This window comes from Crocuta crocuta, unplaced genomic scaffold, assembly GCF_008692635.1.
Source record: "Crocuta crocuta isolate KB4526 unplaced genomic scaffold, BGI_CrCroc_1.0 scaffold369, whole genome shotgun sequence".
NCBI classification, from domain to species: Eukaryota; Metazoa; Chordata; class Mammalia; order Carnivora; family Hyaenidae; genus Crocuta; species Crocuta crocuta.
In genome coordinates this window covers 723,644-740,505 of record NW_027529441.1, presented here as the reverse complement: position 1 = coordinate 740,505, position 16,862 = coordinate 723,644, and the positions used below count along the sequence as shown (strand labels likewise).

Sequence of the window (16,862 nt, the reverse complement as noted above, 5' to 3'; positions counted from 1 at the left end):
TAACATAATTCAGGCAAGTAGAAAAGGATGGTAGTTTCTTTCTCTTCACTTTCTTAGGGCGGCTGACAGGTGGAAGAGGTGATCCTCATGCTTAGGCCCTGGGAGCCTGGAAAGGGGCTGCTGGAATAGAAAGGGAAGCAGAGTCCTGGGAACATTGACCACGTGGCCCAGATCCTCTAACATCCTAATTTAATGCAACTTCCACCAAATGCAATACATTAGGGGCATCATGTGTTTTTTAATATACACTTCAGAAAAATGTTCATACAAATGAATTCTGCAACCAGAAGAAACTGGTTGTGAAGCTGATCTTTAGTTCAGAAAACGTGATTATCAGAGTTATAAATACCCAATATAATAAAGTTCTATGCAATATTTTAGGACACCACGGAATGTTCAATAAAATGCCACAAATTGTGTCTCCTTCAAATGATTCTGAGCCTCAGTTTTACTTTTTAAAAATTTCCTCGAGAGCCAAACTCTTACCCTAGGTGGCAGTACATCACTGTTTCAATCATCTTAGGAAAGTTCCAAATGGTTGCCACAGATCCAGTGGGAATATAGCTTTATGAATAATCTTTCCCATTCTTTCATAATATTGCCTCCTACTTTGCTTTGGATCGGTGGGAAAGCCTTTGTGCCTTTTCCCAGCCTCAGACAATAACTTAGTGTGATCTTGATAAGCCCCTTGGCCACAGTATGTTGTCATACTGTGGGTGGTTAGACTAAATTGTGTTTAGGAAAAAGCACTAATAAAAACATATATCTCAAGAAGGATATGCACTTTAACATAGATATTTTCAATGCAACTACAACCAATATCTAAAACCAGAAATGCTGAAATTTTGTAGTTGTTATACAAACATCTTTAACAGCAAAACGCCATACATGTTCCTTTTATTTTATTAAGTCAATGATGTGACATGTTTTCCTTCTTTTTTAGAAAAATGTTTATTTATTTTGAGAGAGCGAGAGGGAGAGCGAGCGCACAGAGGAGGGACAGGGAGAGAAGGAGAGAGAATCCCAAGCAGGCTCTGCGCTGTCAGCACAGAGCCCGATGTGGGGCTCAAACCACGAACCCTGAGATCAAGACCTGAACTGAAATCGAGTCTGATGCTTACCCAACCTCGCCACCCAGGTGTTCCTTTCCCTCTTCTCAAATGCCAGATTAAAAGATGACCAGATTTAAGAAAAAACTTGATTACCAGGCATTCGAGTTATCATGAAGTCCCGATCATGTCTTACACATCTCCGTTGGGTGCCCTGGTACAAGCCAGCATCGCCCGCTGCCCCAACTACAAATCCCTAGCCTGCTGCTTGCTCTCTGCTCCTCCTCTTATATCCTGTGACCCACTGGCTGTGTGGCACGTGTCCTACGGACACAGCCACAGTGAGTCCACTAAAACAGAAGTCAACTAATGTCCTTCTTCCCCTGGGGTTTCCCCTCTCATGTACGCCCTACAAGGCCCATTCTGCTCCCCTCCTCCCTCCTCCCCTGTATCCCTACCCCCTCTCCAGCCATGACCCTCTCCAGCCATGACCCTCCTCACACATAAGAAAACAACCTCCATCCTCCTCATGTGGCCCCCGCCAGGGCCTCACCCAGCTTTGTTCCCTGAACCTAGAACACCTTCCTCCAAAATACCTCTACGACTCACTCTCTCATCTCGCTCTGTTCAAACATCAACCCAAGCACAGCTAAAGGGGCAGCACCCTCTGCTTCTGGGTGCCCTGTTTCTCTCTTCACTTGACCTAACCTTTTCTTTCCAAGCCCTTCACATCCTCTGAGATACTGCACAGTTACATGTCGTTATGCAAAAAATGTACATATTTTTATATGTCTCCACAACCTTGAATGGGGGTTCCACAAGGCGTAGAGATTTTTTTTTTTTTTTTTTTTTTTTTTTTTTTTTTAAGTAGGCTTACACCCAATGTGGGGCTTGAACTCACGACCCTGAGATGAAGCCTCGCATGCTCTATGGGCTGAGCCAGCCAGGTGCCCCTAGGAGTAGGCATTTTTTATTGTGTATCCCAGTGCCTAGAATGTGTGCCGTGGTGCCAGGCATACACAAACGCTAAACAAATATTTGCTGGATGAGTAAATAAATCAATTACTCAGCATTTCTGCAAACTCTTTATTCCCATCTGTCACTTTAAGCAAAACACATTGAATATGGGTTTTGAAACGCCAGTGCCTCCCTATTCAATTATCACTCCATCGACTGGGCCTAACAATTAACCAAATACAAAAAAAGTGGCCAAACAGGTACCACTTCTATTAAAACATAACCAGCAGAGCAGATAAGGAGATGACTGACTAGTCATGGTCATTTGCAACCCATGAATGGTCACTCCTCTAACTCACCAGAGATACATACTAGACCTCTCAGAGCTTTCAAATCTAGTGCACACTCTTCCTAATAACTACAGACTTTACTACTAAAATGGTAAAACAGTATCAGAGGATAAAACATATCGGGACAGCCATCTGTGAAGGAGTTACTCACAAGGAAACAGCTCCATACATGTGTGAGTTTCCCTAGTCTGTCAAAAGTAAGATGGAGGTGAGCTATGGAAACCAAGCACCCATGTGGGATCTGATGCTTATTCAATAAGGGTCAATAACCTCAAATCTGCAACCTCTCAAAAAACCTCAAAGAACTCTATGTGTTCACACACGCACACGCACACAAGCACACACACACACACACACACACACACACACACACACACACTGGAATGACATTAGAACGAGTGTAATGGCCTATATGGGGGATTGGAAGCCAGGGACCCCTGGGTAGATTTCAAGGGGTCTGGGAACTTTGATGCTGAAAAAAAAAATTGCCATCTTTATATTCACTAACCTGTAACTGAAACTTAGCGTTTCCTTCAATCATAAACAAATGAAAGCAACGAATACAGCAGTACCAGCAGTGGCTGTGACCTTGTCACAAGCAAAAATCATGGTTATTTCCCAATCACATTCTAGTTGCTGCCACTACTTCAAAACAGTAGTAGCTATCGGACCTCCTGCTAGGCCTTATTATTTAATGAGCCAATAAACAAGCACACATACTATCTATAATTTTTAAAATATTTTGGAGAACTACTGCGACATAATGATGTCACAGGTAATGCTATGGGCTTTATTTCATGCAACTGACAACATTAACCTGGGAAGAGAGTGAGAGGCTTTGCCAAGTTGCCCGAGGTATCTTAAGAACAAAAAAGTTAGCAACCTTGCTAAAAACAGAGATGTAAGTAAGCAGTACTCATCGCCACATGAACGAGCCTATGGCATTTGCTTTCTCAGGGATCTCTGAGCTGGAGACCTTTTGTAAAGAGCAGGAAAGAATGCCAGGCTCCCTTTGCATTTTAGAATCTTTAAAAAAAAAAAAAAAGTTATAAGAAGAACACCCACCCGGCAATTGTAGATACAAACAGACTAAGCTTGGAGAACCTTGGTCTCCTACATGTGATGAGCCACACAATGGCCAAGACTCAAAAATAATAAGCGAGTCAATATAATTTCAAAAGGTGGGTCTCAAACCCATGCTATGTGTGAAATAGGCGGGCCGTGGAAGTCGGTTAGCTGCAACGTATGAAAGACTTAACCACCAAGATGCACACATACAGACGGTCAAATAGCTATCCCAGTCTAATCAGCCTCGCACTTTCCTTTTTTAAGTAAGGAAAAGGGGTTTCTTTCCTCTGCTCAGAGAGAACAAAGTCAGGACTCTGCCCCATGCCAGAGGAAAAAAGAAAAATAAATCAGCTACCCTCTTTATTTTTTTTTATTTTTTTTTTTTTTTATTTCTAGGAGAGTGAGAGAGACAGTGTGAACAGGGGAGGGTCAGAGAGAGAGGGAGTGACAGACTCTGAAACAGGCTCCAGGCTCTGAGCTGGCAGTCAGCACAGAGCCCGACGCGGGGCTCGAACCCACGAACCGCGAGATCATGACCCGAGCGAAAGTCGGACGCTTAACCGACTAAGCCACCCAGGCGCCCCTCAGCTACCCTCTTTAAAAGTTCCCTCTCCTGTTAATGCTTGATTGTTCAGGCAATGGTTGATAACAGACTCATCATTTTGATCTTCTTCCATGGATTGCATTGCATGGAAAAGCACAGCAAACGCTCTCCCCCTCCTATTTCATTAGAAACACTTAAGGGGCACTAGGGAATATTTTAGGATGATGGAAATATTCAAAGGTAGGACTGCAGTGGTGGGAACACAATGGTATGGTTAAACCTTACTGAATTGTGTGCTTAAAAACTGGTGAGCATTAGGGGCGTCTGGGTGGCTCATTTCGTTAAGCAACTGACACTCAAAGTCATGATCTCGTGGTCTGTGAGTTCAAGCCCTGCATCGGGCTCTGTGCTGACAGCTCAGAGCCTGAAAACTGCTTTGGATTCTGTGTCTGCCTCTCTCTCTGCCCCTCCCCTGCTTGCTCTCTGTCTTTCTGTCTCTCTCAAAAATAATAAACATTAAAAAACAAATATTGGTGAGCTTTACTGCAACCAATAAATAAAAACTCAAAAAAGAGTTAATTGGAAACAAAATTCCCTACTAAATTTTAAATCACACTTCTTCTTTTCAGAAAGAGACTGTGCAGGTTCAAGTTTTCCGTTCTGCTTTCTGTGGTGCAACCACGTCTGAAGTCATCCTGTTATCTTTCACATATCCGTGGCAAGCAGCTCGGTGGCCCCCAGAGGAATGACTAAGTGCAGAGAGAGAAGCACAAATTCCAAGATAGAGGCGCCTTGCTCCCAGAATGTCTCTTTCCTGGAACTGAAAACTATACAACTCGGCTAACAAAGAAGAGACTGTCACTGTGTTATTACCATGACAACCATTTACTGAGCATCTATGATGTGCACTATTATCTCTCATCTTCACAAAATCCTAGAAATTAAGCCCAGTTGGCCCTTGAGCGACACGGTTTGAGCTGCATGGGTCCACTTTTCCGATATATATATATATATTTTTTTTACAGTTACTGCAAGTGTGTTTTCTCTTCCTTAGGACTTTCTTAATAACATTTTCTTCTCTCCAGTTTACCTGACTGTTAGAGTGCAGTACACAATGCATGGAACATGCTCACCGTGTGTTCACTGACTGTTACTGTTGTCAGTGAACTTCCTGTTGACAGTAGGCTATTAGTAGTTAAGTGTTGGGGGAGTCAGAAGCCGGACTCGGATTTTTGACTAGGCAGGCGGTTAACACCCCCAACCCCCACCCTGTTCAAGGTCCAACTGTATCAGCACCTTATCTTTTGCCAATACCACAAAATCAGTAAGGAACGGGGCCAATATAAAACCCAGCTCTAGTTTAGAACCCAAGTCTCATAACGAAACCCAAACATACATAAACGTCCCCTGACGCCTGTATACGTAAGATCACAAAAGACCGGGACATATAATCACATAGCAGCATTTCCACCCGACAGGATTCGACCCATCGGTTTCAATCCACAGATAGAAGTCGCTCAAAACTGGAGTTAGTGCTTCTTTTCCTGACAATAGCCAGCTGACCTCTGAGTCAGGAAACCTAGGAATAATAACTAAAATTCTATCTGAGGGTCAGCTCTGGATTTCAAGTTCTCAGGCTCGCACAGCCTCGTTTCTACTCCCATCCGAGTACTAACCGGGCCCGACCCTGCTTAGCTTCCGAGATCCGATGAGATCGGGTGTGTGCAGGGTGGTAGGGCCGCAAACGCCTCGTTTCTACTCTGCAGGCACATTGTGATAAGCAAGGCCATCTTCATAAACTTCCGAGCTCTGAATGAGGCTCATTCGTTTTGGAATTCGTTCTACTTCGCCAACCACAATTAGTACAAGCACACGTATAATTTAAAAATAATCCCCTGCAGAATGTACTTGGGCAACGGTCATAAACATTACCAGCTCGTAAATGTCCTCCTCGGGCTTTGGAATGTAGTGTTGCATTTTGTTTTCTATGAGAAATTTCAGACGCAGATAATGAGCTGAATGATCCAGCTGATGGGCCTGGGACAAAAGAAAGGAAAAAGGAAAGGAAATGTTCAAGGGTAAACAGGAATAATTAGCACACCACTGACATCTTATCACGGTCCCCCCCCCCCCCGGGTCCCGCCCCCGAGAATCATAGAGATTCGTTACTGGGGCGGGTGTATGGTTTATACACCTCTTAGTTAGGAGGTTTACCTCTAACACTCAAACTGTAAAAGAATTTTCATCGAACAGATGAGTAACATTCCACAGACAGATTATGATTCAGTGGAAATAACCGAGTCACATCTTCAGTTCTGCTTATCTGAGTCATTACCCTCTTTCCCACTGGTTTTGCAACAAAACCCCATCAGATCAGAGGGGCCCTTCAACATAATTCCAAACATACAGAGGCGACGAAAGAAAAAGTGACAGAAATGGTGAGGAAGTATTCACAGCGATAGAGAAAGGCTGTGCCCTGGCAACGCTGTTTTCCTAACCACACGGGGACATTGGGACAGTTGTTAACAGTTCATTTGCAGGCGAGTCAGTGTGAACACGAGGCACTGGGATTCAGTCGTATTTATATACACCCCAAGTGAGACTCCCTCCGGGGCACTGCAGACCGGCATGTGTCCAGCTTTGGAAACACACTGAAGGACTTGCCCAAAGAAAACAATTCTAAAATAGTTAAGGACTGCAATTTCCAGGCCTTCTCCTTGGGTTCAGAATGGGTCAACTTGATTGTGCCCCTCTAGAGAGGAACCCTCGATTTAACGTTGCGGTAAAAGCCATAGCAGCAACGGGGCCGTTATTAAGTAATCGTCAATACACCTTCATGAAGACGCAGAGAAGAAAGTAAGAAAATGCTCTTTGAAAGTTTCGTGGCAGCTCGAAAGTGTATTGTTAGAAACTGTTTAAATGAAGGCACATTTTATAGGGCGCCTGGGTGGCTCAGTTGGTGAAGTGTCTGACTTTGGCTCAGGTCACGATCTCACGCTTCGTGGGTTCGAGCCCTGTGTCAAGCTCTGTGCTGACAGCTATCTCAGAGCCTGGGGCCTGCTTCAGATTCTGTGTCTCCCTCTCTCTCTGACCCTCTCCTGCTCACGCTGTCTCTCTCTCTCTCTCTCTCAGAAATAAATAAAAACATTAAAAAAAAAATGAGGGCACTTTTTAAAGTATTCTTCTCTTTTAGAGATTCACCCTAAAGGACTAGTAGATAAAGACACGGTGTTTAAAATCTGCTTCCAAAATAATCCAGAGCACAGGGTATGGGGGGGCGGTTAGGAAATGGATGATGAATAATTTGGTAATTATAGAACCCTGGTGATAGATATGCGGTTTATTACATTATTCTCTGCTCTTACAGGAGTTTGAAATTTTTCATAAATATTAAATCTCTTCACACCAAAAGCTCTCCTGGTGAGAATTATTTCAATATAAATGAAAATTAATCTTTCACTGGTTTTTTTCCTCTTTCTACCTACCCTGACCTCCCCCCCCGCCAAATTTTTAAAGGCCAAACTAAGAACATCCAGACAGTCATTCCAATAGTAGTCACTGAGTCCCATCTAACAAAACCTTAAGGGTACCAGGCACTATGGGAAACACTGCAGTTGGAGAATTAATAAAACATAAATGCAGTCTTCAACCATGCGTGTGGCGGTGGCGAAGAAGGAGGCAGAAGATGAAGGTGGGGTGGCAGTGGCTTTGCTTCTTAAGTAAATCTACATGCAACACAGGCATCCTGCATTATTACAAAAGCCCATTTCGGGAAAGTGGAAAGGAGTTCATTCTGAATGCCCTGCAGAATGATAAAGAAGTTTTCTATCCTGCATCCTTTCCTAAGTAAAGTGACAGTCTGAAGCCCCGCCGTGTGACCAAAGATCTCGCTGAGCCCACACACTGCTGCGTACCTGCCTTTCAGGCTGTCACTGTGTTTGTTAGAGATCAAATGCTCAGGGTCTGACAGACCCACACGGTCGGTGTCTAAAGTAATAAGAGGGATTATGGGTAATCCCAAGAAGCGTATAACAGGGAAGTTTTTGTTGTTTTTTGTCTGTTTGTTTTTGGTTTTGTTTTGAGAGTGAGAACGTGCATGGGGAAGGGTGGGGGGTGGGGGGAGAGAGAAACAGAAAGACAGAGAGAGGGATAGAAAATCTTAAGCAGGCTCCAAACTGAGTGTAGAGGCTGCCAAAGGGCCCACTCTCATAACTCTGAGATCATGACCTGAGCTGAAATCAAGAGTCAGATGCTTAAATGACTGAGCAACCCAGATGCCCCAAAACAGAGAAGTTTTACAGTGTTGCTACCTGTTGCTTGTGGGAGAGCTGCGGAGACAAACAAATGAAATAATAATATTTGGGGTAAGATGACAGGAAAAGTTTCCCTCCAGAGATAGAAACTGCAAATGCCTTCCACCTACCTAGGTCCTCACCAAAATCTTTAAATAGAAGAAAAAACTTTTGGTTGCCATCTGTTTCTCACTGAGGTGGGAGGGAAAGAGCGATGAAACTTCACGGGGTCTTGGTTAACAGGAACAAATCCATTTGGCAACCTTACTGTCATCATTAATAAACACTTTGTGGACACTCTCAATAAGGCTGACACTTAAGCAGTCTTCTGGAAGTCAGACCCAAGTACAACCTCACCAAAGAAGCTTCTGGATCCTAAGCCCTCGGTGTGAGAGACAGACAGCTCCCTGTCAGGCACCACAGATCTTAAGATGGTCCTGGTGAAGAGTGCAGAGACTCTCATCACACCTTAAATGCTATTGTGCTGAAACATTTATACAGATGTACAGGGAGTGACAGATGACCATTGTCTAAGTGCCTCACTTAGAGTGACACAGCAAAGACAACAAACGAATGGTAAATATAACAATGGAGATGAGGCTGATTCTTGCCACCTTCCCCTCCATCACCATCTTTGCCAAACTTCTTTAAGTTACAATAATGTCTTGATAATTTAAAAAATTAAAAATGGCACATGAAACAGACAGAAGTTTTAATGGTCTTACTTATAACCAAGGAGACTTTAGATAGGTCAGTAAATAGTTACCCTAAAAATGAGTAATATACAAGAGAATCTATCATTTTGGTAAATGTTTCTCAATTATAAGCCCTCACTAGTCTTGGCTGCCCTAACATCAAGGCCAACTCCTAATGAATTAATTAATCCTAATGAATTAAATCAGATCATCAGAACTCTCAAGAGGAAGTTTATGCTCCCCAAATATCTGCAGGTTGAGCAAATACCATGTTCGCAATACATCTTTGCGCAAAAAGAATTCCAAATATTAATGAATATTTTAACCCAGCAAGTCCAAATATTGGGCCTGCTATATAGACTTGTAAAACATTCAAGAGAAAGTGTCCTAATTCAAGAGACAGTTAGTGGTACCAACTTGTTTTCCAATGTGCATTTACTTACGTGACTTAGAGAGCATTTGATTCATTTTGAGGAATGTAGCCACAAGTTATACCAGAAGATAAAAATGCCACAGAACAATTATTAGTTTAGTTGGCATATTTTTTTTAATTGCATCCTCTTCAAAGGATGAAATAGCAAACACAATGTACTTTTTGTCAGTAAATAGGTTGAGCCAATTACAACAGGTAATAACATGATCTTTTAATCCATCAGGGTTTTCTCTTCCAATTCAGTCAAACTTCTTGGGGAAACATAAAAGTAGGAAGTTATCACATACAGAAATCCATGCAAACATACACAGCCACACCCACACCCACACACATAAGCGCTATTGCAAAATTTCCAAAGATTGATCTTCCTCTTCAAGGTGACCTTTATTTTTTTTTAATGCCAATGGTTTTTAGAATAATCAAAGTCATAGGCCAACACAGTGATGGCATGAAATAAAACTGAGTGGAAGGTCACACATGAATTGTATCCGTGAGTATGAATGAATGAATTTTTTGCAATTATTTCAGTGACTGCAATGATCAGAATATATTGAAAACCCACAGGCCAACGTGGTTACCTGCTATATTTAGCAACAAGCATTTTCGTAACATCCATAACATGAACTGTACATGAAATGTAGATCTTGAAACATTTACTATACCAGAACTCGACTGGTGCTCGGATGGCAGATGACAAACTGATGTGAAATGATGTGGATCAGATAGAATAGGAAAAAGAATGAGCTGAATGCAAGAGACAGAAGAAGAAAGAGATTGATTATTAAATATTAGAAAAAGCATCCATCACCGACGTTGAGAATGACAATAAAGAAATAAAGGACAGACATTGTGACAATCACCTTTTTTTTTCAGTCCCTCCTCCTCCAAAGAGGGGGAAAAAAAAAAACCACTCACCATTAATTAGATCATTAATAACATGTGGCACTGTTACCCCATTATCTCTTTCCCTCTTAAGAATAAAATTGGCTCCACTAATTACAATAAAGCGTTTTCCAAAGAAGGAGCCAACTTTGGAAGGCACCTGGCTCTCAGCACACTATATAATTTATCCTACATGGGTGCTCTTCCAGAGGCCATCAGTTTCTTCAAGCGCACACAGAAGTTTTCCATTTTTAAACTCGCGACACTTAGCTTGTTCCACACCACATTATTTTCATCTTTATTTCCACGTTTGGGGGAAAAGAGTCAAGGATCCTAGAAAATTGGGCGGAATGACCTTCTGCTGTTAGAGGAAGGGATTTCTGCCCTCGATGCCATCAAAAACCTTTCCCATGACAGATATAAACACTTTATGCAGGGACAGGTTCAACTTGCGGCCCAAAGAGGGTCTCTAATTGCCTTGACAATACTATTCGTCATTCTCTTAGTTTCTAGCAAAATAAAAGCTTGAAAAGTACCTAAAAGTGGGCCCATCACTATTTTCCCCACTCGTCGTTCAATTTTCCACCAATCAATGGTCACTGGAAAACTATGACATGCCCTCTGACCCCTAATTGCGTCTGAGGCCAATGTATACAGGAGGTGCTAAAAGCAATGCTACCCCTTGGAAAGACCTCCAGAGTTTGGCTTTATAAAAAAAAAAAAAACAACCCACCAGAGTCCTAGTTTTGACACCTTCGGCTGCAGTTCGGAGAAGGACTCCCACAGCTGTGCGGAATATTAATGGGCCTCTAAAGAATCGTGCTAATCTATAAATAAAAGAATGCAGAAATCCTCCATAGACTAATTTTGTTAAGTAATTAAAATGAAATATGGGAACAGAAATACCATTATCTTCAAAAGGCTGGAATTCACGTACATGAAGGATTCGAAGCATGCAACAGAGTATCATTTATTTTTAACACCTATGTGGGGGCGGATTTTAGCTTTGTCCTGAAACAAATGGCCCTTCTACATTTCTTCCACATAAGGCTTATTTGAGCCAGACTGTGTCATTTCTCCCACTCACATAAAGAGCCGTATTTTTTTCCTCGACAAAGGCCCCAGTGATCTGTTTTCTTAAAAACTTCAGAAATTGCTGATTTGGGGATGACAGTGTTGAGGTGTCCCAGTGGTGAGATAGATGCAGTATTTATAAACCATTGTGTGGAGTGAGGAGACCCTAAAAATGTCACTGTATCCACCTAACTTCTTCTAAGACAAAATTATGACAGCCAGGTTCCCACTTGTCCTTTAGTGGCCCAGGGGAAAGCCATCACACTCTCTAAAGAATATATTCTAGATTCTTCTGACCCTCATGGGCCATCCTTCCTGATTAGCACCCAGGTGCAGGAGAGGATACAGGCTCAGAGCAATCAGGTAGATGTGGGTTCAGTCCCTCCTCTGCGTGTGATGTGAGCACTGGGACAGGAGCTGAGACTCTCTGAGCCTCACCTTCTCCATCTCTACAATGGGCAAGCATCTGTTCTTCCTCAGACTTGATAGGGCTCCTAAATAAAACTGTTAGTGCTAATACTTTTGTAAAAGTGAAAACAAGCACACGAGAAAAGCTCTTTTCTTTCTCTTTTCCCTCCCTTACTCCAGGGAATTCATCTGCTGCCCTTCAGGGTGGGTGAAAAATAAAACCACGTTGACCTTGAAAAAGATTTGGAACTTTCTGAAGCTTAAAAGTGACAGCAGAAAAAGTGAGCTCAGCCATTTGTCACATAGACACACACAAAAAGAAGCTAATTCTGTGTTTACAAGGAAGGGAATTTCCCATCACAGAGGTCAAACATATTTATTTCAGTTTTTCCCTAGCCATATGGTTGTGGTGTCAGTTACTGTCAAAAAGCAGGTTACCGATAGTACACATAATGTGATGCCATTAAATATGTGGTGGGGGGGGGCGGTTATGTCTGGATGGCTCAGTCAGTTGAGTGTCTGACTTCGGCTCAGGTCATAATCTCACGGTTTGTGAGTTCGAGCCCCGCGTTGGGCTCCGTGATGACAGCTCAGAGCCTGGAGACAGCTTCGGAATCTGTGTCTCCCTCTCTCTCTGCTCCTCCCCTGCTCACACTCTATTTCTCTCTCAAAAATAAATAAACAAAAAAAAATTTTTTAAGTGTGTGTGTGTGTGTGTGTGTGTGTGTGTGTGTGTAGAAAACAGAAGGGAAAGGCAAATGCCAGAATGTTTACAGCAATACTTCTAGACCTTGTAGGGTGGCCTTCATTTTCTTTGTTCTTTACCCAAATTTCCTAAAATTTTTGCAATGAGCACGTGGTTCACTTATTTCAAATCTATGAAATATGCACATTGAAAGAAGTGACTTAAAAAAGAATCCCTCTCCTCTCAAAGCAGAAGAATCCACTTCCGCTTAGTATGCATATGGTCGCAAAGGAAATCAAAGCTGCTCTGAGAGAGAATGGAGGTACCGTCGGAAGAGCCTTCCTCCCTCACATGCCTCTGATCCCCACATGTGCTCCCCAAGTTCCTGCAGCTCGCTCTGCTCCTCCCAAGGGAAACAACCCTGAACCTGTTCATACCTTGCAGATCAGCTCCAGGGTGTCCCGTGCAGTGTCCCCGGGCCGGACGACCGTCAGGGCCGGCTGATTATTTGGCAGACAGAACCACGATGGCGTGAAATACTCGTGGACCCAAATGTCACAATCGGGACTGTGCTGGTGAACGCTGGGCAAGACCATTTCTTTCTCCCTCTACAAGAAGAAAGAAAGTTAGCGGGGCAGTGGTCATCAGGCTTTGCTATCCTAGATCCCCAGACTGTACATGGGAGTCACTATTTCTAGGAAAATGGCCCAGAGCAGAAGAGGTAGCACTGGTCAGGGACAGAGGGGGATATTCAGAGAGGGAGAGAAACTACTGACAAAGGAGGTTTAATGGGGGGAGCGGAGATTTCTCAGAGGTGAGGCAGACCTTTCACCCAGTCCATGGCATCCACAGGTGGGCCCTGTGTCTGTGGGGTGGGGGGGTGGGGGGTGAGGCAGAGAAATTTGGAAGGAAAAAAATGGATCACCCATTCAGCTCAGCTTTCCTGCTAGCATTTTCCTCCAAAATCCACCTTAAATTTAGAGCAGGGAATTCCTACAGCAAGAAGGTTTACCATGTAAGTTATGTGTTTCAAAGGCAACAACGAGGCCTCAAGGAAATTGTTAAAGATGACCTTCTAGCACGACACATTTACAGGGAGCATCGTTTCTGTGCTTGCACTTGACCTCCAGCACAGCCCTGGGAGGGAGACAGCTCTGTTTCCCAGACAAGGTTCAGAGAATCTCAAAGCATAAGCTGTATGCTACACAGCATACACTGTGTACTGTGTATGTACACTCCATCCTATTGCTGGATGGGAATAGGATTGCTACACTCCATCCTGTTCCACCACTCGGCCTGAGGGTCAGGAAGTAGCACCATGTTTGTTAGGATGGGAAAAGATGTACTCATTCAGCAGCTGGCATAATCTAAAGCAAGCTAAGCTAAAACATTCCACAGTACAATGAAATGGGGACCCAATCTCTTTGAAATGGGCAAATGAAGAATGATGTTAGGAGTGCCTGGGTGGCTCCATCGGTTAAGTGTCCAACTCTTGTTTCAGCACATGATCTCATGGTCATGATCTCATGGTTCATGGGGTTGAGCCCCACGTCAGGCTCGGCACTGACAATGTGGAGGCTGCTTGTGATTCTCTCTTTCTCTCTTTCCCCACCCTTCCGCTCCTCTCTCAAAATAAATAAACTTTAAAAAAAAGAATGACGTTGGGTTTCAGCAATATAAAAACAATATCGATGGGCAAGGTGTGCTAAGACAAGACTTGGTTATTGGTTTATAACCAGGCCACTGATCACGAACCACAAACCTATAGGTTACCAAAAACAAGGCTGGTATTTGTAAATCCCAAGAAACAAATTTTCAAATGAAGGCTGATAGGTGGTAACGTCACAACTTCCATTCAAAAAAAGAATGAATCCGAGAATGGGGGAAATATTTTTCTAGAGGCTACTCAACTAAATTCAACTGAGAGGACAATTTCAGCTCTGGTTTTGAATGATGTCACTTGTGCGGATAAATTGAACCCCAAGGAAAGAATTGTCAAAAAGCAAAAGCAATCAATTTGACTAAATGCCATTAACTATAATTGGCATCTTCCTACTGTCCCCATGCGTCATATTAAATAAGTGCCCCTTAGCACTGGATCAACTCAAGTTTTGCACCTAAACTGCTGTTTGAGACAGATCAAGGCATTCCAGCCAAGAAGTGGAATAAAGAAGTATCGCAGGGAAATGGAGAAACAAAAGGGGCACAGAAATCTAAAGGAAAAGCATTTGCAGATCCCAGGATCTGTGTGCCTGGGCAGGCTATCCCAGCATGAAAAGGGAACTAACAACAGTATGCATGATGAGTTAAGCTAACTTCAGAAATGGCTTCATTCACATCAAAAACTGTGCTTGTATTGAGTGTAGGTACAGTGATTTAATTTCGTCAGTTTCCATCAGAGACACAGCTTTTCGAGAAAGGGCCCCTGACGGGTATTTCCAAGGCCTCTGGATCTACAGTGACATAATCCAGGAGTAGTTCAAGCACAAAAGTGAGAAAAGGCCTGCCTCTGGCCACTCTTCTCCCCTCCTCCCTTCCCAAGGCCGGAACTCCGCACAGCACTCTGTTTCAAAGGTTCGGCTCCATCTAGAACGTGGGGCTGTGCTACCGGGGACCGCCACCGCTTGGCTGCATGGCAACCGAGAGCTGAACTCCCTGTCATACTGATTCTGAGTCCAAGAACCAGGGGATCATTCCAAGGTCACGTCATCAACATCAGAACTCCCAGAACAAAGAGGTTACTGGTATCACTATTAGGGGCTTTAAAACTCAGGATGTCCATTTAAATTAGAGGCTGAAAAAAGTGGCCCAGAGGGAGAAAAAAAATCAATATTCTTCATGGGCTTTCAATCAGCGCAGTTTGACAACCCCTTTTAAATCCAAACACAAGGTTGTAACAAGTCTGTGAATCTTTAATTGAATACTTGTCTTCAGGAGGCAAATGCATTTTCTTCCCAAAGAATATACCATCACACCAGTTCTTTGAAATTAATGGGAACAAAACAGCATGTGTGGGCAGAGGGGGAGGGCAGTAAGAACTCACCTCTTGGGAATGGAAGCTGTAGATAAAAGCAATTGGCAACGACATGAAAATTCAGCTCCCTAGAACCCAAATTTCCTCTTATATTCCGGGTGGAAAATTACACACCCAAATGCTAAGTATTGAAAATGTTGTGTCGCCAGGAGAATGTTCTTATTGTGACCAAGGTTTAAGGATAAAATGCTTTTCCATCTTTTACTGACCTGTTACATAACTTTAAAGGTTTGATCATGTTAGTAGTTAGGAGAGTCCACTTAATTTTAGGATCCCAAGAAACCAATGAATCGTGTAATGTTGACACATTCGCGGTACTTTTAGCAAAGGAATGGGTTTATTTTTACCTTGCCATCTGGAGCAGTGTCATCGAATATTCCCTCTAAAGATTTCTTTACACCATCACTTCCCTCGCCGAACACCTGCATATATAAAAGGATCATCTTAAAAAGACCTGTGGGCAAGAGGGCAAATGAAGCATGGGAAGGGGGATGGAAAATGAACGTGGCTCTTAGAAAACATTACAGAAGCTTCCAGATCCTCCTGTATCAGCTCCAAAAGTAACGTAGGGAACGTAATTCATGGTAGCAGACCAGGAAAAACACGGTCCTCTATCTGGATCACTTCCCATTAGTTTGACAAACTCAAAAAAAAAAAAAAAAAAGAAAAAGTTGGGTTCTAGATCTGGATAATTCATTTTGATTTAAAGAAAATAAGCTTGCAAAAGCAATGGACTATATTTGCTCACATTGAAGAATTTCTACAATTCCTTCATATACATGATTATAAAAAGTAAACTAGTTGTTGATAAATATCTACTCTGCTGAGCAGAACCTGAGAACACACATGTATAGTGCTTTCCACAACCACACAGAAGAGGTTTTCTTAATTTAAAAAGCAACAACAACAACAACAACAACAACAACAAAACAAAACAGAAATTTGTCTGTTCTTTGAAATTAAATGAATTTTGTTACGGAGTCAAAATCTAAACATGCAGACAAGAGAAATTTTTATATTCTGGCTCTCAACCAACCAGGAGCTGTCAGGATAATACACATGATTAAGAAAAAGCCTTTCTCACGATGCCAATGAGATAGATAGAAACACACCGTTTTTTCCATGTCAGAGTTCTGAATGAACAAGTAAATTTCTGTTGGTATGCTTATCGCTCAGCAGGAAGTTTTTATACACCCTTACTTTAGAGGGAGGAACAAGAATTGTTTCGAGGACACGGCATCGTCCTTTAATTTTTGAAAGATGTTAAAACTTTCTCTCGGTCCTTATTTAACTTGAGTCATCTCGTTCAGCAGCGATGGACCAGGACACAACCTGGCACTGGTAAAGTACGCCATGTGAGCCAAGGCTCCGGAGAGAAAAGAAGTTCAAAG

The 16,862-nt window shown here is 42.7% G+C and overlaps 1 protein-coding gene across 1 annotated transcript in view; it reads right to left on the bottom strand.

Moving 5' to 3' along the window:
- Positions 1-16,862, bottom strand: part of TIAM1 (TIAM Rac1 associated GEF 1) — a 210,243-nt gene that overhangs the window by 71,494 nt on the left and 121,887 nt on the right. The window contains exons 9-11 of the mRNA XM_077760193.1: positions 15,819-15,893; positions 12,875-13,045; positions 5,901-6,005 (exon numbers count right to left, since the gene is read on the bottom strand). Coding sequence (XP_077616319.1) covers positions 5,901-6,005; positions 12,875-13,045; positions 15,819-15,893 — 351 coding nt within the window. The remainder of the gene's footprint in view (positions 1-5,900; positions 6,006-12,874; positions 13,046-15,818; positions 15,894-16,862) is intronic.